General features: G+C 46.9%; 1 protein-coding gene across 1 annotated transcript; it reads left to right on the top strand.

The window, feature by feature from the left end:
• The first annotated feature begins 1,082 nt into the window (after positions 1-1,082).
• EIF2B5 (eukaryotic translation initiation factor 2B subunit epsilon) lies at positions 1,083-10,984 on the top strand. The gene is made up of 16 exons (XM_068966042.1): positions 1,083-1,286; positions 2,730-2,854; positions 3,720-3,905; positions 3,997-4,174; positions 4,259-4,339; positions 4,618-4,695; positions 5,231-5,543; positions 6,448-6,593; positions 6,805-6,946; positions 7,069-7,170; positions 7,492-7,599; positions 7,733-7,823; positions 8,122-8,245; positions 8,924-9,049; positions 9,464-9,574; positions 9,741-10,984. Exons 1-16 carry the CDS (start codon positions 1,083-1,085, stop codon positions 9,798-9,800), a joined length of 2,175 nt encoding a protein of 724 aa, XP_068822143.1. The 3' UTR covers positions 9,801-10,984.
• The last annotated feature ends 364 nt before the right edge of the window (positions 10,985-11,348 follow it).

Here is an 11,348-nt window from a genome sequence, read left to right as displayed (position 1 = left end):
AAAGTTGGCTTAAAGCTCAACATTCAGAAAACGAAGATCATGGCATCCGGTCCCATCACTTCATGGGAAATAGATGGGGAAACAGTGGAAACAGTGTCAGACTTTATTTTCCTGGGTTCCAAAATCACTGCAGATGGTGACTGCAGCCATGAAATTAAAAGACATTTACTTCTTGGAAGAAAAGTTATGACCAACATAGACAGTATATTCAAAAGCAGAGACATTACTTTGCCAACTAAGGTCCATCTAGTCAAGGCTATGGTTTTTCCAGTGGTCATGTATGGATGTGAGAGTTGGACTGTGAAGAAGGCTGAGCGCCGAAGAATTGATGCTTTTGAACTGTGGTGTTGGAGAAGACTCTTGAGAGTCCCTTGGAATGCAAGGAGATCCAACCAGTCCATTCTGAAGATCAGCCCTGGGATTTCTTTGGAAGGAATGATGCTGAAGCTGAAACTTCAGTACTTTGGCCACCTGATGCGAAGAGTTGACTCATTGGAAAAGACTCTGATGCTGGGAGGGATTGGGGGTTAGGAGGAGAAGGGGACGACAGAGGATGAGATGGCTGGATGGCATCACTGACTCGATGGACGTGAATCTGAGTGAACTCCGGGAGTTGGTGATGGACAGGGAGGCCTGGCGTGCTGCGATTCGTGGGGTCGCAAAGAGTCGGACACGACTGAGCGACTGAACTGAACTGAACTGAACTGAAGTGAAGCGACTTAGCACGCAAGCACGGAGTGGAGATTATACATCCAGAGCCGCTTCGCAGAGAGTACCAGTCTCATTATCCCCTAAGAACGACAGTTTGCTCAGGAACAAAAGATGGCAACATTTGTTGCCATAAAACCCCTCCTCGCCGCCCGGGGGCCTCAACTGGCCGGACCCTCGCCGCTGGGCCCCACTGCCCTCTGCCTCGCAGCTCAGCCCTTAGGCGGACCTAGGGGAGACGCATGCGCATTCTTCCGCCCTCGGCTCCTCCCTCCCTTCTTTCGCGACTCCTTCGCATTTCGAGTGCTGGATCTTTTTGTCCCTTACTGTGTGCCGTGTCAGTTTCCGTGCGGAAGTGGTGGCCGTGAGAGAAGATGGCGGCTACTGTGGTGGCGCCGCCTGGTACGTTGGCCAGTCAGGTCAACAAGCGCAGCGGCGGCGGACCGGGAGGCGGCGGCGGCAGCGGTGGTGGGGCGGCCAGAGGGGCGGAGGAGGAACCGCCGCCGCCCCTACAAGCAGTTCTGGTGGCCGACAGCTTCAACCGCCGCTTCTTCCCCATCTCCAAGGACCAGCCTCGGGTGAGCGACGTGCTCGAGAGCTGCCGGAGGGCCTTGTAGGTGGCAGGGCTAGAGCAAGTAATACTGTGTGGTGAGGCGGCCTCTGGAAGGACTTGTGCCCACTCTCTTTCCCAGAAATCGTGTTTATCTGGTTAGGAGGAAAGCGGAGAGACGGTCAAAAGCCCTGACCAAGTGAGTGGCTGGCAGATTTGGGCACGCGTAGTGCTGTTCACCTCCGGGTTTGGGAGGCCCGCAGGACTAACCTTGGACCAGTGCTTGTGAGAAGCCTTCACACGAGGATTCAGTGCCTCAAGAGGAGGCTGCGCGGCTTTTATGCATAGGAAAAAGAGATTCTTAGGTGAAAGAAAATGTTACCTCCTTTTGCCTCCAAAAGGGAGGTTCTGTGCCTAAAAAAGGAGCAGACTAGTCTGATCCCATAGTAACAGCTGTTTTGGATCTTGTACAGTGTGCTTTTTTTCTTTTCAGCTTTTGATGACAGTCAGTGCCATCTGTCAAAAGGAGAACAGAACGGGTTCAGTGGCTGGTTGCCAGCATCCCCTGTATTGTCTAGACACTGGGGAATTGGACTGAGGTACTCCTAATGATTGCTGGGTTCCTCAGCAGTCCCCATTTCAAAGAAAAGGACTTACATTCTTTTTTCGGAAAACCGTCTTTGACTCCCCACCCCACCTCCAAATAGTCTAATTGGCTATTTATTTGGGGCAACTGATTGGGATGGCTAGCCCCTGGCTCTTAGAAAGAGATCATCAAGGAAGGAAATCTTACAGGGAAAAAGGCCTAAGTTTCTGGAAGTATGACTGATTTCTAGTGTTAGAAATCAGGATTGTCTGTTCTGTATCAGCTCTGTCTGATGCTGAGCAAGTAAATTCTGTGTTTACTGTATCCAGATTGCAACACATTAAACTCATGTTTGGGCTTCCCGAGTAGCTCAGCTGGTAAAGAATCTGCCTGCAATCCAGGAGACCTCGGTTTGATTCCTGGGTGGGGAAATTCCCCTGGATAAAGGGATATGCTACCTACTCCAGTATTCTTGGGCTTCCCTGGTGGCTCAGATGGGTAAAGAATCTGCCTGCGATGCGGGAGACCTGCATTCGATCCCTGGGTTGTAAAGATCCCCTGGAGGAGGGCATGGCAACCCACTTCCAATTTTCTTGCCTGGAGAATCCCCTTGGCCAGAGGAGCCTGGTGGGCTGGAGTCCATGGGGTTGCAAAGAGTCGGACATTGGACATGACTGAGCAACTAAGCACAGCAGACTCATGTTTAGAGCATTCCATAAACATCAAAGGTAGGAGCCTGATTACTTTTAAATAGGAAAGATAAAACTAGTGTTTGAAAATACTGACAGAAGAGTGAAATTGTGGTTGAAGTAGGAGAAAGAATGCTTCTCAGAGGATCCTCACAGATAACAAGTCTTCAGACTTTTTTTGTCTCTTATCCTCCAGGTCCTCTTGCCCCTGGCCAATGTGGCACTAATTGACTACACTCTGGAATTTCTGACTGCCACAGGTGTACAGGAAACCTTTGTCTTTTGTTGCTGGAAAGCTGCTCAAATCAAGGAACATTTACTGTAAGCTCTGCAACTTTTCTTTCCGTGTTTCACCATTTTTTCCTTGGTTTCCTTAGGATGAATGTAACTAAGGGGAAATTATGAGGGAGAAAAATGTGTCTATTTGTGTCCCATTGTAAGGTCTAAGGGCATTCTCTCCACTTAGGAGGCGAGTAGCTGAAGTTGTGACAAAGATTAAAGAATAGCATTTGAATTTTTTCTGAATCTCATAAAGTTTAGTCCCAGTGAGTTTTGCTTTTTATTTGGTGGCTCCAATCTGCCAGTTACAAGAGTAACATCTTTGTTTTTCCACTGAGCTTCTAAATGTTGAGCTCTTCCTCATCTTTGTATTCCTGGTACCTAGCTTAGTACCAAGCACATAGTAAACACTTAACAAATGTTGAGTGAAATCTTTTTGAAAAAGATTGACTCTCAGGATTTAAGGAAGCTTAGGAAATAAAGGCTAGGATTAGCATGATCTCCATCAGACAGCTCCTAAATGTGATATGAACTTTAAGAGAAAAGTTTGTCCCTAGAATACTTTGAATAACCTAAGTCTCAGTGGGATTGTTAGTTCCAATCCATGTTTGGGGATGGGTCAGGGAATGGAGAGGAAATAGCCATGCTTCTCTAGCCCATAAAACAAGATTATATACTGAAAACAAGATTTATATACATCAAACAAGATTATATACGTAAAATAAGACACTATACTGAAACCATTAATTATAGTTCATTAATCTCTTTGAAGTGGAGGAGAAGCTGGCAGAAACTCCAAAAAAATCACAGCAAAGGAGTGTGAATGTTGAGTGGTGGGGGAATAGAGAAGCTCTGCATGATCTTTATGTTTGGTTTACTCATTCCCCTCACCCCTCCCTTCCCTTAGGAAATCCAAGTGGTGCCGCCCAACATCCCTCAATGTGGTTCGAATAATTACATCAGAGCTGTATAGATCACTGGGGGATGTTCTCCGTGATGTTGATGCTAAAGCCTTGGTGCGCTCTGACTTCCTTCTGGTGTATGGGGATGTCATCTCAAACATCAATATTACCAGAGCCCTGGAAGAACACAGGTCAGGATGGGAAAACAGTAGAGGTAGGGTTTGGGACCAACAGAGCCCTAGGACTGCTTTTTTACAGCTATCTCCTTCCTGTCCTTTATAGGTTAAGGAGGAAGCTAGAAAAAAATGTGTCTGTGATGACGATGATCTTCAAGGAGTCATCCCCCAGCCACCCAACTCGTTGTCATGAGGACAACGTGGTAGTGGCCGTGGATAGTGCCACAAATCAGGTGCTCCATTTCCAGAAGACCCAAGGCCTCCGACGTTTTTCTTTCCCTCTGGTATGTGTTTATCTGGGGTCTTTGAAGTGGGAAGGTGGCAGGCTTCAGCAGGAGATGAGTTAAGTCCTTGTAACTTCTCCACAGAGCTTGTTCCAGGGCAGTGGAGATGGAGTGGAGATTCGCTATGACTTACTTGATTGTCACATAAGCATCTGCTCTCCTCAGGTGAGCTCCTCAGGTCAAAGGCTGCATATCCACTGAGGAAAACTCTGAGGGTGTATTACCACCCCCTTAAGTGACAAGGTATATTTCTTCTCCCCCTCTCTCCTATCTGTTCTATAGCAAGGAGGTGTTGTCGTCTTGACCCCAATAGTTCATTGGCTGACTTTTTTGGGATTCTTGCCCATGTCCTGCTGTCACAGTGTCTGATACGTCTCTAGGAGGCTATGTTTGCTTCCAGAGAACAGTACTTAACATCATCCCCCTCTGACTTCTCCACACAGGTGGCTCAACTATTTACAGACAACTTCGACTACCAAACACGAGATGACTTTGTGCGAGGCCTGTTAGTGAATGAGGAGGTAATAAAAGGCTCCCAGTGCCTCTTTAGAAGAGGGCTGTAATATTATCTCACGCTGATAACTTTTGGTTTCCCACCCCCACCCCTCCAACCCCGCCTTTTTTCCTCTCTTTCTTCATTTGCTTTTTTATTTTAACCAACTTCAGGGACAGTAGACCCTGCTGACACACAGAAGATTCATTTTTCGTTTTTGTCAGATCCCCAATACCATCTGACCACCAGTGACATGTTAAAAAATCTCAAAATCAACAAATTGATTGCTAAAAACGTGACTACCCACCATTACACGTAATGTGAAATTTTGTTTTCCCTTGGGTAGGTGGGGAGACTTTTGGTCCCGTCTTATATTTTATTGAGCTGTAGGAGGAAGGAAAATAGCTGGAGGTGAGGGGGAAGCAGTACAGAAGAAAGTCTCAGGCCACTTGGCTGTGACGTTGAGAAGCAGTAGGGGATTTAAGGAAGTTAGAAGAGAATTATACTGGGGGATGTTCTTTCTCTCTTGCTTGCTTGGGTGACCTTTTTTTCTTCTCATTTAGATCTTAGGAAACCAGATCCACATGCATGTGACAACTAAGGAATATGGTGCCCGGGTCTCCAACCTACACATGTATGCTGCTGTCTGCGCAGATGTCATCCGCCGATGGGTCTACCCTCTCACCCCAGAGGCTAACTTCACTGACAGCACAACCCAGAGCTGCACTCACTCCCGACATAACATCTACCGAGGGCCTGAGGTCAGCCTGGGCCATGGCAGCATCCTGGAGGAAAACGTGCTCTTAGGTTCTGGCACTGTCATTGGCAGCAATTGCTCCATCACTAACAGTGTCATTGGCCCTGGCTGTCTAATTGGTGAGTATAGGTAGGGAGGTCAAGCTGGCCATCCTAGGAGCAGGAACTTGGGGGAACCCCATGAGTCCAGAAAAGGATACAGAGGTATAGTCCCTGAGAATAAGGAACTAGAGTGGCTGCCTTAATAAAGGAAGAAACAGGGATGTAAAAACAGTGATACTTTTAATTTGTGGTCTGTGAGCCTATTATTGGGTGACTCTTCTCATTCCAGGGTACCCTGTATTCACATTCAGGACCAACTGGATAATTAACATGCAATAACACCTGTTCAGTACATTGCAGTTTACAGAGGGGTTCTGTGTACTTTATTTCATTTAATCCTCATAAAAACCTTGTGAGGTATTATTTATAGATAAGTTTTATAGATAATTAAAAAGGCTAAAAGTGGTGGTCCCTCCAAGGGCTCATAAGAGGCAGTGCAGGTACTTGATTCTGATTATAAGTCTAGGGTTCTTTATACTCTTTAATAACTCACTTTGGTAATAAGAAAGTGATGCTTCTCATGGAACTGCCCCATTAAGAGAACAATAAGATTCTGACTTTAAAATGTACCAAAACAAAAGCAGTAGAATAATTTGGTTCTACTTTTAGACAGGAGTGTGATTCTAATAAGTTTCTTGAAAGGGATCTCCAGAAATCTTAAAGGTTCTCAGGTTCTTAAGTTCAGTATATAGTCAAATTGTTGTAAAACTGGTGGAGGGTAGTCAGGCTGAGCAATGTTCTGGTCTCTGGCCTGAGCTTAGAGAGGAAGAGGGGATTTATGGTAATTTGGGGATGGAGTGGTAGAGCTGGATGGGAGCTCTGCTGGTGTCAGTCAGCCCCATTCTCCACAAATGGTCTGAAAAGTGGTCTGGTCTGGAATTGGAGCTGTGGGTGACCAGGAGTCTTTCCTGTCCTGAGCCAGGTGATAATGTGGTGCTGGACCAGGCCTTCCTGTGGCAGGGGGTCCGAGTTGCTGCTGGAGCACAGATCCATCAGTCTCTGCTCTGTGACAATGCTGAGGTCAAGGAAAATGTTACACTGAAGCCTCACTGTGTCCTTACTTCCCAGGTAAGACCTGCTCCACATGGCACAGCTGAGTGGTGGTTATGCTGAGCCAGAAAGTGCCTTATGTCCACCAAATCCAGCCTGAATTGAAATTCCCAATCCAGTGTTTTCATTTGCTTTCTACTTGACTTAGGTAAAGTCACTTTCCTTTGCAGGGAGTACTTTTCCCACACATTAATGGATTTGTGCCACCCACTCCTTTTTTCTCCTCCAGGTGATAGTAGGCCCAGATATCATGCTGCCTGAGGGCTCGGTGATCTCTTTGCACCCTCCAGATGCAGAGGATGATGAGGATGATGGTCAGTTCAGTGATGATTCTGGGGCTGACCAAGAAAAGGAGAAAGTGAAGCTGAAAGGTGTGAGACTCAGCAGGTGTGGGGCATCTGTGTGTCTCTCTGCCCCATAGAAATACCAGTGTTTCCTCCTAAGGGGTTGGTGCTTCTCATGGGCCCTTGCTAAAGATCAGTGTCTTTTCCAGGTTACAATCCAGCAGAAGTCGGAGTTGCAGGCCAGGGCTACCTCTGGAAAGCTGCAGACATGAACATGGAGGAAGAGGAGGAACTACGGCAGAATCTATGGGGTAAGCTAGGCCTCATTCCTGCCACCCACCATCTAAATCAGGTTATTTTGAGGGAGTTTGAACACTTCAGAATCATACTGGCAGTGGTTTAGTCCCTAAGTTATGTCTAACTGTTACGGCCCAGTGGACTGTAGCCTGCCAGGCTTCTCTATCCATAGGATTCTGCAGGCAAAAATACTGGAGTGAGTTGCCATTTTCTTCTGCAGGGGATCAGAATCAGACTGCTTGTTCATTAATTTATTCATGCAGACAGAGCAGATATATTGCTCTCTGTCAGTGGCTCTTCCGTTTTCTTTTTTCTCACCCCTTCTGGATTCTCAGGACTCAGAATCAACATGGAAGAAGAGAGTGAAACTGAAAGTGAGCAAAGTATGGATTCTGAAGAGCTAGGCAGCCGGGCAGGCTCTCCACAGATGGATGACATCAAAGGTATGTGGCCAAGGGAGCAGTGTCTGGGACAGAAGAGAACATCCAGTTTGGTTGGGCATAAAGTGAGGACTGGATGACTTAACGCGTCCTGGAGCAATATTGGCCCATGAACTTATTCTTGCTTTGATTTTAGTGTTTCAGAATGAAGTCCTGGGAACCCTACAGCGGGGCAAGGAGGAGAACATTTCTTGTGACAATCTAGTCCTGGAGATAAATTCTCTCAAGTAAGAGCAGCCTCTCCCTATTCTCATCTTCTCGGGGTAATCCTAGGTGGTGGAGGTTCTCTCCTAATTCTTCCCCAGATAGGAACATGTTCCCTTGACATCGCGACTGGACAAGGCTGGTAGCATTTGAAACAGGGAGAACATTGTTCTAGCCTCAGCATAGACTTCTTCCTTCCAAAATCCTCCCTTTCCATGTTGCATCTGACTTCCTCTTCCCCAATGTCCTGCCAGAGTCATAGTCCTACAGTATGCTGAAAGGGCCAGTGAAGGCCCTGGTGTCACCCCAGTGTCCCCACAGGTATGCCTACAACATAAGCCTGAAGGAAGTGATGCAAGTATTGAGCCGTGTGGTCCTGGAGTTCCCACTGCAACAAATGGATTCCCCGCTAGACCCAAACCGCTACTGTGCCCTCTTGATTCCCGTAAGCAAAGATTGAGGCTGGGTACAAGGGGTTGAGTGGAGACAGGTATACATTTTGGGGGCTTGACTTTAAAGGAAATCAGGAGTAGAAGGTCTTATGGGGTATATGTTACTTGTAGTTCCTTTCTCCTTGCCCCTGGACACAGATTGGGTTCTAGAGCAGGTTTGGTTGTCCAGGGGAGTCAAATTAGTTTCAGTAACGAGTGGCCTTTGAGATTCCAGTATTCAGATGGTACTAGACCCCAAAGGCATACCCAGAATGGACTGGATTGTCATACTCCGACTGAAAATGATCTGACCCAGAATAAGGTGAACATTTAGACTGGGAACAGATATTTTGAAGCAGCCTGCAGCATCTGACCCTCTTCACCTTCCCTAGGAAATTTCTTTTTTCTCCAGTCCTTCCAGCAGCTCCCAGGTGCCTATGACATAGTTCCACAGAGCCTGTATAATCTCTTTTGTCTTTTTTAATTTTTAATTTTGTGACTTGCGGGATCTCAGTTCCCTCATCAGGGATTGAGCCCAGGTCATAGCAGCAAAAATACCAAATCCTACCACTAGACCACCAGGCAACCACCTCTTGTCTTGAAAGACCTATGTTATCATTATTGATTCTCTTTACTGTCCAGGTCTAGGTACATGCTCAGGAATATATTGCAGCTTCTCCTCTTTCCCACAGTTGCTCAAGGCCTGGAGCCCTGTCTTTAGGAACTACATAAAGCGCGCCGCTGATCATTTGGAATCTTTGGCAGCCATTGAGGACTTCTTTTTGGAGCATGAAGCTCTTAGCACTTCCATGGCCAAGGTGAATACCACCCCAAGCCATATAGTCTTGCATTTACTTTGAAACAGGCTTTGGTGACCTGCATGGAGACACAGTATAGACTGACATGAATCCATATGGAGTTTGGTTAATAGTGTCATCTACCTGTAGTGTTGTGCTCATTGCTGAGATAGTACAGCTTGGAGCCAAGCTAGTAAGGCAGCCATTTGGAGGTTGTCCTGGGAATGTGTGGAGCACTACAGTTACAGAAGTCAGACCTGTCCCAGTATCAGAGTGAACAGCTCACTCGTCTGTTTTGGAGGAGACTGCACAGTGTATAGGAGGCAGCTGAGGGCCTGGTAGGAAGGCACTAGATCGTGCTGCCTCTTCCTCTGTTATCCATTGTATCTTGAACCCTGCAAGGCCCCTGAGACCTCCTCTGCTGGCCTTCTGTAGGTACTGATGGCTTTCTACCAACTGGAGATCCTGGCTGAGGAAACAATTCTGAGCTGGTTCAGCCAAAGGGAGGTAACTGACAAAGGCCAGCAGTTGCGCAAGAATCAGCAGGTGAGTCAGGTTGCCTTCCTCTGACTGCAGTGGGTGTCTGGTTCCCTGGCTCCCGGCCCTAGACTCCAGGTGGCTGGTCCCTGAGCCTCTGGTTGTTTATCCACTAAGGAGAACAGGAAGGTTATGTGCGTCCCCCTCAGTAGCTCTCCACTCTGTTTCCTTACAGCTGCAAAGGTTCATCCAGTGGCTAAAAGAGGCAGAAGAGGAGTCATCTGAAGATGACTGAAGTCACACTGCCTGCTCCTGTGGGTGTTGTTGATTAACCTCAAGATTTCTGGGCCAGGACAAGTGAGACACTAGTTCAAAAGGATGAGTGACCACCATCTGAACTGAGACTGGAGCAGAGGCTGGAACTATAGTATTCTTCCCACCATCAGCAACCATGTGCCTCCCATCCTGACTGGGGAGTGGGGGTGAAGGAAGTTGGGCTAGATAACAGCTCTGCCTAAGGAGGAGCTAAGCAGGCCCTGCGGTTAGAGGAAGACCAGAGGAACAGCTTTGTGCTCTGGTTCCCCTCAGGGAATAGCAGAGAGCAGTTGGCCCTCTCTGCTGCTTGTATTTGTTAATATTAAAAAAACAGAGAGAGGGGTATATTTGGTTTCTCTCCAACTCTGATTGATCAGCCATTGATGTAGGTGACCAAAGAGTTCTGAACCTCTGATGTAGTAGTAGCTTTTTCTTAACCACCTGGTGGAGAGGGAGAAGAGGGGTGTTGTGTCCACTAGATGGTACTGTGGTGCCTCACTAGTTGACCATTGCCATGGTCATGATAGTGGAGGGGCTAGATTCTTTTCCAGCCTTTGTGGACCAATTTGTGGTCCTGGAGTGGTGTGCCCAAACCAAGTTCCATAGAGAGTCCTAGTCCAAACACTTTTCTTCAGAGGGCGATGATACCAAGCATATGTAAAGTCCATTAACCACCTGCCAGTCCATCACATGCTTTGTCCAGTTGATCCAGGTCCACTGTCAGGGAAACAGGGCTACTCTTCATCTTCAAAATAAGGGAATTTGTTCAAGGTCTCATGACTTTTGGGGGGTAAAGTTAAGGACTTGATCCTCGTCCAGAATTCTTTTTCCTTCACCATTTTCAGTGTCTCAGTGAAGGGAAATTCCCCCCAGATGCAAATACAACCTCAGGCCAGCAATGAATATTATTAAGAACAGAGGAAGAATCTGAGATGGGCTGTCCCCTCATATGTGTTATTTTAGTTAATCTTCACATCAGCCCTATGAAGTAGGTCTTATCCCCGTTTTCCGATGAGAGGAGTCTAAAGTTCATAGAGGTCCCATAAGTAGTAAGTGATAGAGCAAGGATTTGTTATTAGACTCTAGAACTGGAGTTTGTCAGGTTCCAATATTGTCTGCTTTAACTTGGACTGTGAGACATGCCCTTCTGTCTTATCTTGTTGAGTTCTTTGTTGCTTTCCTATAATCCTCACTCTGTTAACACTTAACTCTGGCAGATGTCTCTGGTAACAAGTGGCCCTCTTGGACATCGGATAAAATGGTTGCCTCTCTTCATTTCAATTGGGTAGAAGGAGTAAGCTGAGGAAGGGCATACTGAACTGTGTTCAGGAGTGTGAAGGGGCATTACTCAGTATTTCTGAAGAGGGAGAAACAGGGTGGCTGGGATTTGGCTTAATTTGCTTTTCTTATTCAGTAAATCTCAGTTTTTGGGTTCGATCCCTGGGTCGGGAAGATCCCCTGGAGAAGGAAATGGCAATCCACTCCAGTGTTCTTGCCTGGAGAATCCCACGGACAGAGGATCCTGGTG

This window comes from Capricornis sumatraensis, chromosome 1, assembly GCF_032405125.1.
Source record: "Capricornis sumatraensis isolate serow.1 chromosome 1, serow.2, whole genome shotgun sequence".
Lineage (NCBI taxonomy): Eukaryota > Metazoa > Chordata > Mammalia > Artiodactyla > Bovidae > Capricornis > Capricornis sumatraensis.
The sequence above is the reverse complement of the archived record's forward strand: the minus strand, read 5'-3'. Positions and strand labels throughout refer to the sequence as shown.

What these genes read in the sequence shown, in the direction of transcription:
- EIF2B5 (XM_068966042.1), top strand. Translation starts at nt 1,083, where the DNA reads ATGGCGGCTACTGTGGTGGCGCCGCCTGGTACGTTGGCCAGTCAGGTC. An exon ending in GCCTGTTAGTGAATGAGGAG is followed by an intron (nt 4,696 to 5,230) that starts GTAATAAAAGGC and finishes CTTCTCATTTAG; the next exon opens with ATCTTAGGAAACCAGATCCA. An exon ending in ACTACGGCAGAATCTATGGG is followed by an intron (nt 7,171 to 7,491) that starts GTAAGCTAGGCC and finishes CTGGATTCTCAG; the next exon opens with GACTCAGAATCAACATGGAA.